Genomic DNA, 22,725 nt, shown 5'->3' with positions numbered 1-22,725 from the left:
ACGCGCTTTAGTCGTTAAGAAATTTCTGTGTAATGTATGGATTCGTTGAGACTCTGAAATGAGCAAATATTCGACTGAACGTTTTTTCATGGTGCTGACTTATCATGAATTGCAATCATATCACAGTGTGTGTATCTCATACAGCCCTCAACATTGGATGACTTGAGAGCGGCAATTGAAACCAAGGTCAAGGAAATTGGAACAGATGTTTTGTAAAAAGCAATTGAGAACTTCGATTCAAAACTTTGTAATTTTCTTTGTTCGAAATGCCAACATGCCGAAAATTTATTATATTGAAAGTTCTCAGTAAACATTGATTTTCACTTTGTTTTGTTCTCATTTCTTGAAGTTTTCATTACACAAGCTTCATACCTTAATTAAACTATGACACTATATTCTGGATATCTTCTATATATTCTTCTCCTTTATGATTGGCGAAGAACTGAAGAAATTTTCTTGAAGTTTCCCACCTGACTCACAGGGGTAGGAAATAGGGAGGGTGAGGGTGAAATTTTCATTTCGCTATAACTTTCTTAATATTACCGAAAGAAAAATAAATCTAATTTACCAAATTAGCGTCTCATTAAGATGACAACTACTGTATTTGAAGCTTTCTATAATAGCAATATCTTAGAAGTTAGGGACTGAAAAGTGATTTTCAAGCCCTTATATTGACTGTGTTTAGCATCAACATTTATGCTGTCAGATGGTAACTTTGATGTAAAGAAACATACCTTTTCCTTCCAGCTTGCCGAAAGGAATATTTTTGTTCTTAATCTATGCAAATAAATCATAGACAGCAAGCTACTGGTCAATTCGTTACTTGCATGCACAAAACTATCTACAATTAAAAAAGGATTTTTGTCTGAATTGTTCAAATTCCAGTTGTTTAAAGTATTACTGATAACAAGAAAGAACAGATTACAATACTATTCTTGCATTTTTTGTAACGTTACTTTTGGATATGCGAGTTTACAATATAACTTTTTATAGTTATTGGTTCCTTTCCTCGTTTTTTTTTCTTTTTTTTTTAATAAAATAGGGCTTTCATGAAGAAAATTAAAAGAACTTTCATGAAAAAAATTAAAAACAAACTTAATCCTCTGGATACTAGAATATATTTTATAGTAAATAGTTGAAAATGTTCAACATATCTCAAAATAAATAATTTCATTCCTACGAGACATTTTCCATATTTTATAGATTATCGTTTTCTTCAGTATTTTTAAGATACTCCTGAAAATTGCGAACAATATATGAATATTTCTGCTACTATGGTAATAACAGTTAATTTTCAATAATTGATTGAATTCAGCGGATTTAATTTTGTTGCAATAGTTAAACAAGTAAAAACATGTTGAAACCTATAGTATTGCCAAAACTGAAATATAAATATTAAATCTTTTATTTTATTTTGCTTATTCGCAAAAAAAAAAAAAAAAAAAAAAAGTTTTATAATTATTTGTTTTTTGGTTCATCAGTAATGGATTGGCAAAAGAGATTCAATCAATTCGCTTGATAATACAGTCATATGGTAAATCCCATCATACAAACCATTCAAGTGTTCATTGTCTTATAACTGTGCTGTGACAACAAATCCTTTTTTTTTTCTCTTACAAAAATCTCATTGGATTTCAAAACAGGCGCTTGGCGTCTAATGTTTATCTTGTCAGAGTGAATCGAATCCCTTAAAATTTGCAATATTAAATTAAAAAATATAAATTTTTTTAATCACTTATTTAAAAATAAATTATTAATCGTCAGAATAAAGGCTTATTATTTTTAGCTTGTAATTTATCACATAGTCGCTGTTGTATTAAAATGTCGTATGTCAGAAAGCCAAATATAGCAAGCCATGAAATTTTGTTGTAATATTTCGAATAAATAGCGACGTATGATATTTTATGTTAACATACGACAATCACATAAAGCAATTTGAGAAGAGATATAATTCACAAAATATTTGCATTAACAAAATATTTCAGCAAATTTAACATTCGTCATTTTGATATACCAGTGATGATATGTCAACAAATGATTGATGGAAAAAAATCCTAAGAATAAATAGCTAATGTATCAATGAGGCGATAAGTTTGAAATTGCATTTCATTCTCAAAAGCCATATTCTATACCTTATCGAATATCGATAACACAATATTTATTTAAATCTAAAAAAAATCGCATTATATTTTGAAAAAAAAGTAGTAGAATATAGAGAAAAAATGAAAATATGTATTGCTTGCTAAGAATAATTTCGGAGAATTTATAATGTTATTTCTGAGTTTATCACAGAAAATTTTCTGAAAGATATTTCTTTTTGTTTTTTTAAATTCAAATCAGTGCTGAGCAAAGCAGATTTTTCTCCATTCTGATAACTATATCTTTATTTTTTTATTTATTTAAAAATCCCATCTGTATGCTGCTGATTTCTATCAATTTACATACATGGTTCGCTTTACCATTGTATCTCTACTTATAATAAAGATAAATATGTATGCATATGTTTGTCGGACCGTTTGACCTAGAGCTGCCGAATTAAGTAGATATATAATTTCAAGGGTGGAAATGTGCAAGCGATTGTAGGAGCATGTTTTAAAATTTTAATTAATTCAAAATTAAGCATAACTTTGCCGCTTCCTTGCGATAACTTCCAAAAATATTCAAGCTCAAAAATTATTTTTACATCATCTTAAAATTAAAAAGGTTTTCGCTTATATTTCACTTTCATCTTTATCTTTTATTAAATAAAGATGATATGTGTTTGTGTGTATGTATGCGTGTGTATATGTGGTGGTGTACCATGGAGGGCATTTTTTTGAAATTTTAATCAATCAAAAAGTAAGCGAAATTATGATGTATATTCGCAATAACGTCCGGAAATATTACAAGACAGAAATAATTTTTTACATCATCTTAAATTTAAAAAAAAAAAAAAAAATCATCTTTTCAATGATACCATTTTCGAACCATTTGATACCATTCTGATACCAAGTTTCGAATTTTAATCAATTAAAAATGCTTTTGTCATATTTTCAAACAATTTATTTCACATAAAATTGTCCTCCGGCTGGTGTAGTGTGGTGTGGAGAGGGGGGGGGGGTGCCAGCTCAGGTGTCGCCCTCGTCATCTGACCGCGGTTCAAAATTACGACGTCCGTCCCAAAATAGCCCTAGTGTTGTTTCAAACGGGATGTTAATATAACTAAACTAAACTTCACATAAAATAAGAATAAAAATTATTCTGCAAAACGATGTTACGTATGCATGAGAAAAATGAGCTTTTATCAACGTGTACTACATTGACAAAAGCTCAAATTAAAAGATTAAGTATACTCTTATTGCAAATTAAGCCTAGAAAAATGCAACTTGCAATATGCATCTGTAAGAAATAAGATAAACTTGAATCATGATATTTTCTAGAAATATAAGTGCAGGAAAAAGGTATCTGCGAAGTTCTAAAATATCTATTTTATTGTTTCAATATTTTTGTAGTATTTAAGGTGAATATTATTTATATTTAAGAAATATGATTACAGAATGTCCACTCTAATTGGATCATTTAGTATCATGAACAGGCATGAATATCTAGTAGGAAAAATTATCTGAATGAAGTAAGAAATACAATTTTATGCAGTTTAAGTCAATAAATGCTCAGTTGAAATAGGAATTTAATATTTTTATACAGTCCCTCGGTATTATAATTCATATTTATCAAAAATTTTTTAGGATACTACATTTTAAATAGAAAAAAAAATGGCCCATCGTATTGCGACTAAATCTGAATATGTTATATAAATTTGATGTTTTATAAAAATGCCAGATTTTAGATTTCTTTATTGACTGTCTCATAGAAGGCATATAAATCACCACCAGGACATTCCTAAAGCTAATTACTCTATAATTATGAAACTGTTGATTATCCTAAAATAATGATATTCAAAACTTCATAGGGCCGCGGTGGCCTGGTGGTAAGGTCTCGGCTTCGGAACCGGAAGATTCCAGGTTCGTGACCCGATTCCACCGAAGAATCATCTTATAAGGGGGTCTATTGCACGTTGAATCCGTCATGACCAAACGTCCTCCCTGTGGTGTGGTGTGGAGAAGGAGGTGCCAGCTCAGGTGTCGCCCTCGTCATCTGATCACGGTTCAAAATTACTAGGTCCGTCACAAAATAGCCCTAGTATTGCTTCAAACGGGACGTTAATATAACCAAACCAATTAAAACTTCATAATTCGTTCAGGTTTGTGCAGAAGAAAGAATTTTTTTTCTAATTTGTTTTATTTGAAGTGTGGAGAGTCAAGAATATTTCACTGAGTTTGATTCCTTATAAAATATATTGAACTGCGTAAAGGACAGTATAAAATTCAGATTTCATAATTTTTTCGGTACATTTATTTATTGAAACAAAATAAAGTATTATTATTTGCACCATTTAAATTCTTTTGAAAGTAAAACTAAAAATTGAAGTTTAAAATGAATCAAAGAAATTTTGTTGAATAATTTTTGAGATATTGCGCATATTATAAAAAAAAATTGTAGACCACATAAATTTTAATGCTGAACGATTTTATTTTCTTTACTCATATTAAGAAATTCGTTTTTAGTATCAGCAAGAAAGTTTTCGAATTAATTGAAGTCTAATTACTTTTATTTACGGTATCCGAACACGTTCGGAGCCTTTTTTTTAGAAAAACATGGCGTCGAAACACTTTTACCATATTTCTGGGTTTAAGACTATTAAAGATTAGCAATAGAATGTCAATATTTGAAATGCGCATTCATAATTTTTGAAAATTGGTATATAATAGCATAAATTTAAGGAAATTCTTGGCTAGACCAAAAACTATTACTCTCACCCGAACAAAACTTATACAAAAATAAACTGCATAGTTTTCTCTAGAGAATGAAGTGGAAGCGTATGGTTATAATAATAAATTATAAATTTTAGGACCAGTCGAAGATTTATCATGAATGCGCTGATCGGCTAAGTTCCTACAGAAGTCAAGACATTCCACAGCAATAACCCAGCTTTCTGATTGGTCCCCCAGGTGCAATAGTTTATCCCGCACCGAGCTCCGAAAACCCACTGCATCACCCTCTCCTACTCCACTGACAACCTGCTTTCCTGTTGGCCGAGACAGCTCACCCACTCTCCCTCACCTGCAAAGACCAAAATTCGTTTGAAAATCCAAGGCAATTACTCTCCTTCCACCGCAGAGTCAAGACCCATCACAGTTATCATGGCAATATACCAAAAGTCATGTTATCCACCAGTTTTGTCATTTAAGGGGATAGTCCTATTCCAAGGACGGGTGCCCCCATAAGCTACCATCGAGATCGAGATTTATCATGAAATTTTTAGCAAATTTATGACATTATTCAAACAATAGGCTGTAAGTTAAAAAAATAAAATATTCACTCAATCTAATTTTTTAGTATATTTTTTAGAAAATAACATAAGGACCAAGTCCACCAAATTTCATAGTAATATGATAATTATATTTTGAGTTATTTCATTTGAAATGAGCAAAAAATAATTGAAAATCAATTTTGAGAAAAATATATTTAAAGTATACAATAACATGTTTTTAATAATAAATTATGTGTGTACATACTTTAAATTCGCCACATTTATAGATCATACCTTCTTCCTCCTCAGCTTTTAAATAATTTCCTTTTTTCAATAATTTTATTTTTTGTCTGGCAATTTTTGCATTTGGCAGTTAATGCCACCTAGATTCATTTGTTCTGTTTTTGTCGAGCTCAGCAAATGCTCTAACTGCATTTGCACTAGGATACACTCCAATAACCTTAAGGATTTTCAGTAATCCTATAAAACCTTTGTTAAAATGTATTATGTTGTAATGCAAATGTCCCTAATCTAAGGACTCGGAGCTCAACAAAGACATCTTTAGGTGCAAATTTCCACAAAACACCGTTGAAACTCTCATTAACATTTTCAATTTTTCCTTGGAAAAAATTTTGCGCATTTAAAACTAAATTTGCGTTGATATGAATTTTTAACATATTTTTGGCCCTTTAAATAGGGGGTTCCGGTTATTTAAATGCCTACTTCCTGTTTACCAATCATTGCTAAAATATTAATATCTTGACTTCTAATTAACATAGGGACAAAAATAAACCTGATTTGGATAGCTCGAACACTGGTCTATCCAATAAAATAATTTTTTTTAAATTGTCATCTTTAGTGGAAATCGACCTTTTCAACGTGCTCGGTTACCTTTAAGTTCAAATTTTACGGGGCCTCACAGAAAATTGAAGATATACATAGTGCAATGAACATAACGGCATAAGGCTTCTATAATAGTTTGAATGATATATTATGAATGTGAATTGAAGTTTAAAAATATATTTGAAGAAGTTATAAAGAGATCAATTTGCATAAAATATTTAATTGAAATTTTTTAGAGAGCATTAATAACTCGAACCCACTAATCGTCAAAGGCAGCCAGTGTGAAATAAAATGAAATATAATCTATCTAATTCATCTAACTTGCATAAACATCAGAAAAAATAACTTTTATCAACGCATTTCTATCAAATTAACTCTCAGTAACTAAATCTAGAAAAGTGTAACTTTTAGCACGTCTCTACATGAAATAATCTAAACACGAAGCATGGTTATTCTCTGGAAAAAATTAATACAAGAAAAATTTTTCAATGGTTTCTTAAAATATCTGTATTATTGGTTCACTAATTATGTATTATTTAAAGCAAATATATTTTTTATATACAGGATATCCATTTTAAACGAGTTCCAACTGCAATTTCTTAAAACTTTAGTAATGGATCTTTTTTATAATTGCTGAAGTTAATCATTACTGTTTTAATTTAAAGTTATCTGAAAGCCGTGTAGGCCATTTGCCCTATGTGTTATTCCGCACATAATCTTAGCCTGTGTAATTTACAATACGATTCAATTCAACAATTTAAAGAAAAAAAATGTGATTTGTATTTAATTCAAATCTTATTTTAACACGTTGTTCTATTGTATCCCACTCCATTTTTACTAACTCAAAATTATCAGCTACCAAAGGTTTTTTAATTAGGTTGCTAACACTTTACTGCACAAATGGTGGTAAATTCAAATCTTGCATTAATTTTGAGACACCTTTGACACCCAAATGACAATGAATCTAATACATAGCAAGGGTCCTGAAATTTCTGATGGAGTGGAATAACAATTCGAAAATAGAACGACTTAAATCTCCGTATTCTTTAATAATAGTAGCAATTGAATATTTAAACAAGCATCATTGGCGAGTGCGGCTGTAAGCTATGATGTTGCACCACAAAAGTGAAAGCCTTCAATCAAAATCAATCTTCCATAACATCTGCCATTTGTTTTACATAATTTCCAATTTCTTAGATCATCCTAATTATTACGAATTCTAATTATTTTTCTAATCTCTTCTACTGATCAAAATCAAATGCTTCATTGTGTTCTGTTGTTAAAATAAAAGGAATTTTAACCCATTTTAAAAGCAAGATGGAAAAGAAAGAGAGTTTTTCCAAAAAAAAATCGAGGTGCGATTATTCTCTTCTTTTTGAATCAAAGAAAAGCGAAAAGGTTAGTTAGGTGAGTTGAAAAAAGAGGTTAGTTAAGGACAACAGAATAGCCATATCAAGTATATGGAAATGTACTTTAAAAAATAATTACCAAGGTGACTTTCATTCTATGATTGTTTGAAAAATCAAAACTGTGGACCTAAATACAAAGATTATGAAGAAAAATTGGAAAACCTTAGTCATATACCTGTTGGCAAAAGAGGCGTCATAAGATTAGCAGTTCAAGCCATTGAAATTCTCAAATATATATATAGCTCCTAATTTTGGAAAAGGAAAATTCACAAAAGTTTCATATATCATCTAACTATTTCCCACAGAAAAGAATAAGAAAGTAAAGTTCCTTAGCCAAGGGATCCTACCTATAAGTTTAAAATGCAGTATCAAAATTATTGAAAAATCCAGAAACTATCAGAACACTCAAGATAAAAATTAGGCATAACATTTTTAATTTAATACTTAATTTAATCTAGTTCTTTGATAATAATTGCATTCTGAATGACCCCTTTGCACTCAGAAAAAGTAATTCGATGCATAATTATTAACCTAATAGAAAGAGTAGTTTATTACTCTTAAAAATAAATATACTAATTGATTTAAGTCGAATTTCTCTGAAAATATGAATTTTTCTACCATTCTGTAGGCGTTTTTGACAATCAAAATTGAAAAATAAGTAAATAAAAAGTCGAAATGGTGCACCATCTTGAATGGTTAATGGCACCATCCGAGCGTAATGAGTTAATTTTCATTTTCTAATATAATTTTGGGACAACTTGAATTCACCATATACTACTACTACTTTTATAGGACAGAGGGTACAAGTTTTAATTGTTTTATGCAAACTGAACAGATGAATGCAAGCGGAACCATGGGTGCAAAGACTATTCTAAATTTTTTTAAAAGACCAGGAGTTGATTAATGATAAATAGAAGAAAATAATATTTAATTATTTAACTGATTTTAATGAAAAAGTTATTTTTTATTGCGAATATTAAAGAAATTTTGAAAAGGGGTAAAGAAATTTGAAAAGGGAAAATCAGCCTAAGACAAAATATTAAAACAAATCATACTGCAGTGCTTGACTATCAAGTGAAATGCAATTGATTTAGCGCATCTGCTTCTAGTTCTTTGGGAAACCGACAGATGAGATGCAAAACACTTTCGGTAGCTCCAGCGTTATAAAAGTCCGTTATTTTTGATAAGAATCATCTGTACTGTCATCTGATTCCCAAGTAGGACGCACACCAAGAAAAATGAAAGCTATCTTCGTTTGTCTTCTCTTTTGTTTGGCCTTGATTGTAAGTAAATGTAGAAAATTTTAGTTACAATTTTTTTGTAAATTAATGATGAAAATTTTCCAATTCATAATATTACTCATGGATGGTTTTTAAATTAATTCTGTAGACTCCGCCTATAGTATTAATTTAAAATTATAATTATTAAATTTATTAATTATTTAAATGAATTTGTTACACAATTCCATTTATGTAAATTACGAACAAATGTGGGAATTTTTGGGAAAAAAATTATTTAATTTGAAAACAATGAAAATATGTTTAACTGTTTTTAAAAATTTTTTTCATCAAAATACTTTTCTAGATGTAGACCGAGCAATAAACAATATTTCATTTTATAAATTTTAAAAATTAATTTAAAAGAAGAAAATATAGGTGATGCAAATACGATACATTATGAAGTGATGAATTATTTTTTTATTTGCTATGTGAAGCCATGAATTATCAATATATGCATCATGAAGCGAGGTTCTGTGATTTTAATTAAGACAGAGTATATTTAATTAAATGATCATTAATGCATAAAAAAATTCTCATAACAGTCAAACACTTTCACAAGTGATTACTTTCAGTATTATGGTTATTGTAATAAAAATGAAATGCGACAAATAAGACTGTAAATTGGATCATTTAATTTAAATTTATTTATTAAGAAAACACATACAAAAAAAACAATGATAGATTCACAATTATAGGAATTTTAACAGATTTTCTGTGACATTTCACTTGTATTTTAGTTTTTATTTTTACCCAAGTGAATTTAGCACCATCTTTCGTAATTTTTTTCAGAAATCAAATTTTCATTGATGTGTCAAATAATAGAGAATTTTAGGAAAAAATAATATACATGTTTCTGTAAATTAATAAGTTTATTGTTACTATAATAAAGATTTTACAATTCCAAACATTGCTCAGACCCTCCCAATAAAAATATAAATTAAAATATTTACAAATCATTATTAACTAATATCATCTTGACATTAGTCGTGAAGAGGTTTTTTTTTCCTGCAATATTATGCTATAAAATATTATAAATTAATGGGAAAAAGGCTTTTCAATATCTCCTCTAGTAGTATGAAAGGTTTATACATTAGTTTCATCGAATACTATTTTTTATCAGAAAAAAATACATAACAGCTATTTTATTGGCAAATTGTTGACTATCCAAAAGAGGTGTTAGGTTTGTGTGTAATATACGAATCAGGAGGAAATAACTAGCGATGAAGTAACTATATATTTATGTTTGTATGAAGTAACTATATATTTATGTTTGTATGAAGGAAAAATATGCTTTATTTTATAACACGAGATGAATATTATTACTTAATGAGATTTAGGATAAATAATTTTTTTTGTCAAAGTTATTTGAAACTTTTCGTGCAAGACACTTCCAAGGATCATTTAACAGATCCTTATCGTTGGTCATCATTATCATGATTTTTAGGTTTGCCTGATTCATCAGAGCGATGAAGCTGCAATTCCGATTATATTGAATCTGCTCAACGAATTTCATTTTATTTGAAGAATCAAAGAATTTCTCAAAGAATTTTAACCAGCAGTATGAACTAAGAATAAAAATGTTTGACACCTTGTACAAGTCAGTTTTAAATCAGTTATATGAAATGATGAAAATAAATTTTATCATTATTTACTAGTTATATGAAAATAAATTTCATCATTTGATTGATTGGCCACGGATTTTAATGTTGGACAGCGTAGAAGTGATTTTCGATGCCTTTCATTATCGTCGATTCCAACAAATTTCCAATATTATCTTGCATCATCATTATTTGCACTTACGGTTGGCATGTCGGTATCGTATTGGATTATTGAACATTACAAAAACGATTTGCCTGGCCAGACAAATTCCAAGTTCTCTTACGTTTATAATGATGGAGGGATAAGCAATTTGTCGCAGCAAAATAATTGCTTGTTCAATGTAGCACCCTGGCTAGTGGTACTACCAATTTTATCGAGCAATAAGAAACATTCACATGCTCAAACATAAGCCTATGATTATCATGGATAGTAGCATGGAAACTCTGCACAATTTGAAAATCATTATGGATCAATTATATTTGTTCATAGTATCTGTTATCTCAAAATCCGATGATAAGTTTTACTGAGACAAAACTCCTTGCCATAAAGCTAGGATTTTGTCCATAAGGGTTTCCGGAGTATGTCTCAGAATTTTACAAATTATTTTGGTTGTCAAATTCTTTGTATTTTATTCCAGCATTTCTGAAATGGTATGCAGTGTTTCTTCTTAACTCACGATCCACTGCTAAGATATGATAGTTTTTTTTCGTTGGATATTTGTTTCTGGCCCGAGTATCGGAAACTCATTAAGTTCGTTCTATGTGTATTAAAGTTTGAACAGCTATTTCATAAACAGTTAATATAGTTAAATAGTTCACATTGATTAAAAATTGATTAATAAAATAAAATCAAATTGATTTACAAAGTTCAAATTGATTAATAAAATAAAATCCTACTTCATATCTGTAGACCATCATTCGTGGTCGACAGTTTGGCAATGTTGATTACACCAATCAATGGAATTACAAACGTTCTCAAGGCACCCTTTGATCTTTTGGTGCATTTTGTCTATTGTCGATTCATTGACTATTTTTGATATTGAATTAAAAAAAATTAACATTTCAGGTAATTACACAAAGAGTATTTCTTTGAGAATACAATGCACTTGAGGGGGATTCTTAGATCTGATTCATCAGCGTTCCAATTAACAAGCTAATTACTTTGTTATAGTAATTCGGAGGTGTTTCATCTCATTGGAAATATCATTATTAATTCATTAAAGAAAACCCTTTCAAATGACATAAGTATTTCTGTAATAACTTCTAGAACATTTTTAAAACACTAGTATTCTTAAAGATAAGGTAAATTAACCATAACTCTAACATTCCAGATACGAAGTTCTGCACACATATAATAGCTAATAAATGTAAATCCATTGTCAAATGAAGATTATCAGTAGCCCAATAATTCCTAATAACAATTAATTAAACTATTTATTTTGTGAAAAAGTATTGCATCAAGAGAGGAAAAAATGCAATAGTAAAAAATAAAATGTTATTGCATATATTAATTTAAATCCAAAATGAATTGTACTTACACATTTGAATGGTATGCATATATTAGTTAATTTTGATACATTTACATTTGTATTAATTAATTTATTATATGTTATTAATCACATTTATGAAATAGTAATTATTCAAAATTTATATACAGTTTTTGGAGAATTCTGCAAGTTGTGATTGAAAATGTGAAATTTACGTCATAGTAAATTTCACATTTCAAAAAATTAGCTGCATTTCTGATAAAGAAACCATTCTTTGTTGACGCCCTTATTATCAGATGATGCTTGTGAGTCGATTTTGTCTTGCAGTTAAGCAACCCGCGTTCCCTGAGAAATAAATTCAGCTGAAAATGAGAATATTTATTTAGGTACAAGTACATGTTGTAAATTAATATGGATTTTAACATGATAATGTTTTTTTTTTATCTGGTGTGATTCTGTAAATTGCATTATGCATGATGCAAATTCATTTCAAAAACTTTAAATGGCAAACAATTGCACCTTGAGCAATTAATTTGGAAATGGTAATTTGGCATTTCTTGAGCTAAAGATAAAACGGGGGAAATAAAAGAAATTTTGAAGTCAATAATAAAAAATAATCAAATTTTCATATTTTCCCACATTAACTTAACATATTTGTTTACAAAATGCCTTTTTTATCATTTAAAATTCTATATATTAGTTTTTCATTGATAATTTTATTTCCGTACAAATTTTCTTTAAATTCAATCAGTTTTTAAAAATTTATTCAATTTTGATAACATTGAATGAATTTGTAAACATGATAAGGAATTAATGCTTTTGAACATGAAAAGGATTTTTTTAAATTGCATTTTTCTTGGAGGAAAAATACGTGGTGTAAATTCGTTACTCTCAAAATGCAACAGGTAATGTAATCAAATCGGATGAAGATAAGACCGACAAATCTGATGTAAAACATTATCAATATTTTAAACCAGAGACTCAAATTTCTTTCTTTCTTTTCTTTTCTTTCTTTCTTTCTTTTTTTTTTTTTTTTGGTTGAGTTTGATATTTCAAAAATTAACTGACTTTTATTAAGTATCTTAATTCGCGAACAAGGAAATGAGAACAGCACCATGGGATTTATATCATTCAAGCTGGTATGGTTAAAAATGCCTTATACGGCTGTACGCCATACGATATTAAGCGAAATCTTATTGTAATTTTCTGTTTATTAGGTGCCATCCTATGCCATTTCCTGCAGATCGGAACCTGAAAGGTGTGGAAAGGATGAGTGTTGCGTTGAATTTGGGATCTTCGGAAGGTGCCGCCCTCTCTTGGGTGAAGGTAAGGACCATTTATATATTGCTCTCGTGTCATTTAACCCTTTTAAAACTATAAATTTTGGCACTTTTTTTCATCATTCGGTAAAAAAACTGTTTTATAAAGTCCTAGGCAATCCATCTTCATTGAATACCGATGCTTCATTTGTTGGAATTAAGATAATTTATTTTCTTTTATATGAGTTAAAACTGAAATAGGTTTATTTACTTAAATTATTGAAAATAAGTTCAAGCTTTACGAAGAATAACAACTGTTGCTAGTTAAAACGATTTTGTTCTGCGTTTAATACAAACCTTGGTATCAATTAGGTTCAATTTCATATTTATAAAATAAATAGTCTAGTAATTTGAATTCTTATCCGTATCATAAATCAAAATATAGAGTGGACATATTTTAGTATCAGATACCTTAATTTCAGTAAATGACGGATGGAATTTGATTATTACGCTTTCACATTCGGCCTTCCAATAATTATAAAGCTTTTTTTTTCAATCATCATGAAAACTCTCAAGGAAATACAGTTTCATTTATTTTCAATTTCGACATAAATAGTAAATTGCCTGTTTATTATATGAAATATTATATTTTAAATATCACTTTAAGAACAACTTAGGTTTTTTGGAATAGTTCTTAAAAATTTAAATACCTTTGAAAAAATTAATTAAATTGAATTTATCAGATTCTTGTCCGGCTTCCTTGCATAGGGGTAGCGCCTCGTCCTCGTGATCTGGGCTTTACGGGCTCGAATCCCGGTTCGGGCATGGTTGTTCTTCATCTGTGTTCTATCTGTGAGGTGTGTGAATGTACCCCCTGTAAAAAGGGATTGTGCTAGCGAATGTGTGAGTTTCATCTTCATGTGAGCTGGAAGTCAGACACATGAAGATTTTACCCTCAGAAGCTACTGCACCCCCTTTCCGTGGTGACGCGGATACGACATCCTCATCACATTCGTATTTTAAAATCATACTAAATGGAGTTTACTTTTGAGTCTTATTAATAATCGCTACTATCTTTTTAACATCGTATTATTTTGATTACTTAGGTGAGAAATGTGAGCTGAAGTCATTGAAATCCAAGTTTGACCAGCACGTGTACCTGATGCAATGTCCATGTGGTGATGGTCTTGTTTGCGAAGAGGATGACAGCGGATCAGTAAGTTCATTCTCATACTTAAATTCCTAGAAAAACATTCTTTAAAAACTTAATATAGAAATATTTAAAATTTGAATTATTTTTATGAGTCTTTGCAGTTTTATCGAAAATAATATGGATTAATCCCGTGAAATCAACCACAGTTATCTTTTCACTATTGCAAGGATGTTGCCATATAGCCATAGAAGGTTATTGCGCGTAGATCAAGAAATATTTAATTTATAGCATAGCTTTGTTCAGAGACAGGAAGTAACTCAAGATTTTTAAAGACTTTTTGCATTCAGTTCTTAGATTTCTTTATCAATAAAATTGCGTTTCACAAACACTTGATTAGGAGAATTGCAGCATACCTTTTTTTCTTTCTTGTATACGAAATACAAAAAAAGTATTTTAATCGTTAAAAAAAACTGTAAGTCGAGATTTTGATGAATCTCCAAGTTTCAAACCTACCTGAAATCGAAAAACTTATTTTTGGCAATATATATGTTTATCAACTTTTGAACGCATAAGTGAAGAACGCTTTGAGTTCAATGCATACAATTTTGTATAAAGACTTTAGAATACATTTGTAAATATCTGTATAATTATGAGCAAAATTCATTGAGAGAAAATTCAATCTATCTGGTGTTCGAATACAAGCGAATTCAACCCTACAAAATGTAAGGAGCTAGATAGTTAAAAATTGGTGTACAGGTTTAGCTTCTAAAAGGTAGATTGTTATGAAATTTTGAATTAAATCTACCAAAAGATTGAAAGCCTATCGATCTGTACTTCCGTATGCATGCAAACATAGTTACGCATAAACATAATGACTTAAATCAAGGAAATTGAGTACGTGATCTTGTGTCAACAATTGCAATTTCATGTTAAATTTTGTTTTCAATCAAACGTAATAAAGGCGCTTAAAATACTTATTCGTATTTTTTATTCCGTTAAAGTGCTAGATTCACATCAAAGATCTATATTTTGTAACTATTGTTTGTCAATATTATAAAAGACTTCTGATTCTCCTTACCTAAGGTCTACAGTTTTGTGTGGGGTGTAACAGCTTTTGGGGAATATGAAGCTTCAGGGAAATCACTGGCCCTGGTTTTTATAAATATCGATTCCCTTTTGAAAGCGATACATCATCTAATGTACTGATCTGAGAGAATAAATTTGTGTGTTTCTAGCTTTCAATAACTAAGAATTTTATATTTTTATGTATATAATGTCTAAAATCTACAGAGCGGTAAGTGATAGCAGCAATGGCGTTGTTTATTTCAAATCAGACTCCTTTAGACGATGGAAATAGATACTATGTCACTAGAAATAAAATCGGGCTTCATTCGATTAATTGGAAATCGGTAAACGATTAATTGGAAACGATATAATTTGACCTGCACTGATGGATGTACACATTTTGGTCATTAGAAATTGACACTGACATTCGATATCGCTGCAGTTCGATGCAAAGTGTGATGTTTCATAAAATATACATTAAAAACAATCATATCTAAGAAAATACGCAGTAAATGTGTATATAAATTCTTCAGTAGTAACTAATCTGAAATTTTTTACAATAACAGTAAAACATTTCAACAAAATGTCTAAACGATATGTTTTAATTTTATACCTATATTTATTTTATAAATATATATATTTTATACCTAAACTAGAAGTTTTAATTTTATAACTATTCCTTTATCTTTTTTATAGAAAAAAGTGTAATTTTTTAAACAAGCAAAAAACATTTTTAAAATTTATTGAAAACAGTTGATAGTAAATAAAATATAAGTTGTTGCGCCGTGGAGTTTTAAGAATCTTTATTACATTATTCATATTGCATAACCATTCTAATTGTTTTGTTTCCGTCATTTAAAAGAGTATTTTTTTTCTTCCAGTCTATTACCGGTAAATGCATAAGGAAATAAATAACAGAGGAATCTTTTAGAAGAGCAAGAAAGAAGTGACTTTACTGTTCTGCTTCAATCAATAGAAAATGCTACTCGAAATTATCTTTATTTAAAAAAAAATTAATAATACATTTGTAGCTTACTAAAAATATATATATAGCTATGTAAGCCAGAAATCAATATAATCAATAGTAGAATAATTATTCTAAATATTTTGTATCTGTGCTTGAAAAATAAAAGAATGTATATTTTGTGAAATAATATATACTTTTTGCCATTTTTATCTGTTCAAATAAACAAATTTGAAGCTTTAATATTTGCTGTATTGTAAAATTGTACTTTGAGATCTGAATAAAAACTGGTAATATTTTGACATTTGTGTTTTCTTTTTCCATGTGATAAATTAGTTCGCATATTGCTATTTAAGGCCAAAGAAATTCAATGCATACTTACATGAAAAAAAAATTATCTTATTATTTTGAGACAATGCATGGATTTTTGATTATTGAATATTTATTTGTTTATTTTATATTCAAATTTTTCCTTTTCAAAGTAGGATAGATAATAAAAGCATTAAAAAGTTACAACAAATAGTAAAAATGGATAAAAAGTAAGTTACCAAATAAAAAAGTAAGTACTATAGGAAGTATCATCGAACGCGTGTAGAATTAAAAGACATTTAATGCTTTTATTCATTCCGTCTTATATAGTTTATGTAACAAGCAACAGCGCACTCAGTTGCGAAGATTTTTTGCAGTATACGTTGAAGGAATTACACTGCGCACTAAAGATTTGTAAAATGAAAAATTAGGAAGACTTTAATTTAATAGACCTAAGACAATAATTAAAAAAATAAATTGCTTATTTTTTAATATATTCTTGATAGTTATTGATAAAAAATAGTCAGAACTAAGTTTTGCATTGAGGCATTACTGTTGTTTCTGGCATAGTTTGATGTCTTTAATCGACAACTTCCTAAAGAATTATTCAAGGAAATAGTTTTTTACATAGCTTTAAAATTAAAAGGAAAATTTCTTTTCAAAAACTGCAACTTAAAACAGGGCTGGAAATTTTTTCCAGTTCCACAATTCTTCACTTTTCTGCAGACACACACACGCATCCACTTCAGTCAGGAGCATTACAACATCTGGAACAAATTCACCACTTTTATGTAATTACGAGAGGAACTATTTTAAAATTCATATTTTAACATGATTACCAGTAATCATAGGGCATTCTCTACTGCATATGGCTTCCTCTTTAAAATGCTGTGTAGTATATTTATTTGTAATCAACCATTGTGTGAAATTTTTTAAATAAACGAAGACTTTTGATGCATCCTATGCTTTGTAAAAGTAGCATTTAAAATATATTTTAACTAAATATTTACAAATTTTTGTACTGCAGATAATTATTATGGAAAATAATAAATTTGCCGGAAAATGAAGAAAGTTTCTGTATTTATTGAACGAGTGCATTTTATTTAAAGTATACGTTTTGTTTATTTACTACACTGCATTGAAAACATTTAAATTTTACGAAACAGTAAAAATAAAGAGAAAAAAATCGTGGAAACTAAATTAATCTGATAAAACTTATCAGAATCAAGGAAACTTCTGATTCATAAATATCAAAATATTTCAACTCTCTTTTCTTAAATTCTTTTTCTATAATTCCTTTTCTCATTTTCTTTAAAATAAGAATACTGAAATAAATTTTTTTATGTATTATTTTTAAAATGGAAATAAAACTTACTGTTGGAACTTTTTAATGGGAAGTTCCAAAGGCTGATGCTCTTATATAGCATTGGCACGCGTATTCTTTATTGTTTTTATGAAAAAGAAAACTAATAATCTGGATGAAAAAAAATCATAATTTCTAAGTTTTACTGAAGATTAGCCTTTCAGTTATCAAATGATAATTTAAACTTCCTTTAAAATATATCTTTAAAAACTGTAGAATTTTTTTTTTTGGGGGGGGGGGTTATAGATTTTTTTCTTTCGTTCGAACTACAAAATTTTTCTTCAGAACATAAACATATGCACCCGCACACAAGAAAAATATTCAAACGATTCATATATTAATTTAAATGAACAAAAAAAAAGTTCACTATAAGAAATTAAAATAATTAATTATTTTCCTACTTTTTAAAATTTTCTAACTGCGAAACTTGCTTTCATTCTTTTTGAGCGATACTGGGTGTCAAGTTATAGAAGCTGTGGATTTATGTAATGAAAATTGCAAACGACCTTAGATTTTATATCAGGAAATTCTTTTCTTAATAAAAGTTTAGAATATAATTATGAATGCATTATAATATATTCACTAAATTGAAAATAATAATTTTTTTATTTCATTGCATGAACTATATTATATTCATTGCACATTTAAATACTGTTTCATTCAGACAAAAAAAAACTTGTCAATATGAATAACTAAGATAATCTATTGTTTTAAGAAAATCTAAGAAAGAATATCAAATCATCTACGACAATCTAAGAAAGTGAAAATACAACCTTGCACGTTTTTAAATATTAATAAAAAATGATTTCAGTTTCTTGAGAAAATAATATTCGATTTATTAAACAAACCAATGTTCTTGAAACCACAAACATACATATAAAATATAAATACTTTTAAGTTTTTAAAAGTCATCGAAAAAAAAATTTTTTTTGCATCTTTTGTACCAATTTTAATACATAGCAAAGTATTTTTGTATATATTTAACAGGGGTACATTACATGGGTCCTGGCCTTCAAGTTTGATTATCCTTCATGATGTTTCATTTACGCTCATTTATTAATTAAATCTTCATTTAAAAATCAAAATTTCATTAAAGATGTTTTGAGTAAAAAATGTTGCCGTGAATACGCATGGCAGTTTGAAAATCATTATATCGTCTAATGTTCAACTGCACCTTATCTTCATGCTCTGATATAGCACCTTATCTTCATGCTCTGATATAGCACCTTATCTTTTTGAAAGACGCACAGTGTTGATTTGATGCGAATATAATAAAAGCACGAATTTATTCTCTAACGGCTTCAGCAAATTTTCATCTATAGCGTAACAGATAAGAATGTGCTCTCGTACTTTGATTATAAAACTGGTCACAAAATTATGGACATTCGTTTCAACTATAGAATCCACCATAATGTTAAATATCATCTATTAAAATAATGAACTGTTACAGAATTCCTAATTGTCTCTTGTTGAAGCATCATCCAAATGTCGCAGTCTGAAAAGACTATTTTGACATAACTCATTTAGTTATAAAGCAAATTTCCAGAAATTAAAATATCAATATAATATAGCTGATCTTGAAACTGTCATATTCAATAAATTAGAATCTTGATTGATGAACTCAATGGAATTGCATATACTGAAATTTGAAAGAGAGATTACCTGTTTGCTTACACACGTCCGATCGATCATAATTTTGTCTTGGATTCAATTTTTAGAAGCACAGCATTTGCAAATTTGTCAATTAAAGAGAAATAAATAAAATTAATGAGTATAATTTCGGTGTTATTTTAGCATTATTTAGAAATGAATGAATTGCTATTCCAACATAATTAATTTAAATTTGAATTTAATTTGAAAAGAATCATGCAAGGTTTCCAAAAATGATAAATTGATTTAAAACATGAATTAAAAAGAAGGGAAGTGGAAAAGTGCATCATTTTCTGTAATAAATATAAGAAAAAAAGTGAATCTTCACCCAAAAAAAAAAAAAACTGAAATTACAAATAAAAATTCTTCAAACCATGATTATGAATTCTACAAAAATTACTATATGATGTTTTCAAAATATCTATCATTTGCTCTAACAACAAGTAATTTCAAAAAACCAATTTTCAGAAACTCCTGCAAATTTCTCGAGATGGTTTCGCATGTATTAGAAATGTATTGTTTCATTTCCGCTAGTCATTTGTGGATTGTGGCAGTATGCCTGATCCACCAGAATTCCCATAGGAATATATTTCAAGGTTGGCGAACAAAGAAATCAGTTTGTGCTATGTCCTGTATATATGCCCTGTGTAGCAACTATATGTTCATTGACATGTCCCCAGAGGAATTTAAATACTTCGACCATTCAATATGACCGGACTCTGTTATTCACGATGAGATATTTTGATGGCGTACTATGTCATAACTATAAGTTGTTGCAGTAGTCGCTTGTAGACAAAAACAAAGAAAACAACTATTTTTTTTGAAAGAAATGATCAATTCAATATTACAGCCAGATACAGGAAAACTGGTACGACGACACTAGGTATTTCTATTATCCAAATATGTATATTAATGCTGCCACCCATATAAAAGTATGCTTTGTCGGTAAATTAAAAGTTTCATCTATTGCAAATATCATTATTGCAGCATGCCATTCACAAAAACTTGCACTGCATTTATGACATCATTACTTAGTAGTTTTCAAATATGAATTTTGCATGGCTACACTGTTGGGCATTCGTCGTATTCCATCTGAACTGCAAAAAGACAAACGGAAATTCAGATTATGTATTGAATTTCCTGTTGAACGATTCGAACATTCTTCTTTGAGAATGTCGATTGTAGTTTCCAGCACGGTCATAGCTCCCATTCTCCTTTAGTTGAAATTATCAAAATGCAATACATTGGTTACACATAATTTTCACTAGAAACTTCATGTTATTTCAATAACACTAGAAATCAAGCAGTGAAATTCCAGCATAAGAAAAAGAAACTTTTGTTGTTACAAGAAAATGGTTGAAAATATGACAAAAAGAATCATCATTCTGCTTATTTACATACAAAACTTAAGCACATAAATGGAAACGAAACTCAGTAAGAGCAATATAATATTTTAAGTGGAATCTTGGCAATCATATATAATGCAATATTATTATTTATGTGAAATCCCAAAAATTCTATAGAATAATCGTAATTCACCTTGATAATACTGCCCACATTTTAATGTATTCAACTTTAAAAGCTCCAATTAAGCAAGCAGAAAAATATTTCAGATTCTGTTATCATATTATATAATCATCAAAACATAAAAAAATTATGGATTAAGTCGCATGTCAACCATGACAGAAATAAGAAAGCTGATTAATAAGTCAAAGTATAATCGAACATGTCCAATCCTAACCACCAATCCCATTTCCCAACTTTTTCACCGAAACTGCTTTCCGAATGAATTGCTGTAAAAAGAGCGAAAACTATGAGAGAAAGGTGATACTGGCTGCTAAGACCAAGCAGTTCTATCTGAATTGACCAAGAAATCTGCCAACTGGATTAGGAACCCTGCTCCAAACATGGATCTTTCTCACCCTATCTCCATGTATTTGGATGTATCTATGATAACTTCTACAGTTGTGGAACTGTAAGTATTGTACTGCACTGCACCACAGAGTACATCCTTACTATGTCTTAGTATTATGAGAAGACCAAAGATATACCTCTTTCAAGAATGGTTAAAAAGAGTTGCTTCTAATTCACTCTCAAAGCAAAAAATTAAAAGTGTGATTAAATCCACATATCATTTTATGAGCATATGTACCGGTGTATAAACAATATCTATAAAGATGTAAAAATATTTTCGGACATGCTGGGAAATATCGCGTATGCTTCCAATGTCTATCGTAGTAAAGACAGTTCGCGCTATGAGATATTTTGTTGTATCCATAGAATGTTATATAAACGAGCGATTTAAGATGATCCACAGAAAAAAGTCATACTGATTAAGATTGTTGCTACTGGCGATAGGCGGGGATCGAACTCACAACCTTATGGTTCGTAGCCGAGTAACATGACCACAAGACAAAAGAAATTTCTCATGTCTCGTAGCTGTTATCTGGCTTATAAAGCGTCACCACAAGATACGACGAACGAGGAGGTCAAGCATTGGGTCTCGCAAGTCCAATCCACTTTCTCGAGTATGTAACATCATCTTGAGTACACATCATAAGATAAAATATACAGGGATACTGTAGGAACAGGTTGTGAGTAACGCAACTCATCATCGCAAGTTATTGTGGTTCACACGTAACTAAATATTATAAATAATTATTAATGTTTTGTATTTGTTTAATTGTTATAATTGTTCATGTTTGTTTTTGAAGTAATTGCATCAAAAATATTTTATATATTATTTTTGTGTTAAATAAAACTATTTTTCTGCTGTTGCATCTGGCAACGAGATTCATATTGTAAAAATAAATAGAACGAGTGAGTTGCTCGCCGTTGCTTGGATTTGACGTAGTTTGTGATTTTATTTTAATTTCTTTAAAATACTTTAAATCGTTGGTCGTAATATCCTAAAATAAGAAATGTTTATTTTATGTATCGAGCGTTTACAATCTGCGCATTAAAACGCAGAGTCATACGCCGATAAAGTGGTGAC

General features: G+C 29.2%; 1 protein-coding gene across 1 annotated transcript; it reads left to right on the top strand.

Moving 5' to 3' along the window:
* The first annotated feature begins 8,756 nt into the window (after positions 1-8,756).
* LOC129962077 (peptide 1-like) lies at positions 8,757-16,710 on the top strand. The gene is made up of 4 exons (XM_056075796.1): positions 8,757-8,885; positions 13,185-13,293; positions 14,333-14,442; positions 16,326-16,710. Exons 1-4 carry the CDS (start codon positions 8,841-8,843, stop codon positions 16,353-16,355), a joined length of 294 nt encoding a protein of 97 aa, XP_055931771.1. The 5' UTR covers positions 8,757-8,840; the 3' UTR covers positions 16,356-16,710.
* Positions 16,711-22,725: the final 6,015 nt, after the last annotated feature.

The sequence above is a fragment of the Argiope bruennichi genome, chromosome 2 (assembly GCF_947563725.1).
Source record: "Argiope bruennichi chromosome 2, qqArgBrue1.1, whole genome shotgun sequence".
Lineage (NCBI taxonomy): Eukaryota > Metazoa > Arthropoda > Arachnida > Araneae > Araneidae > Argiope > Argiope bruennichi.
This window is presented reverse-complemented; position numbering and strand designations above follow the sequence as displayed.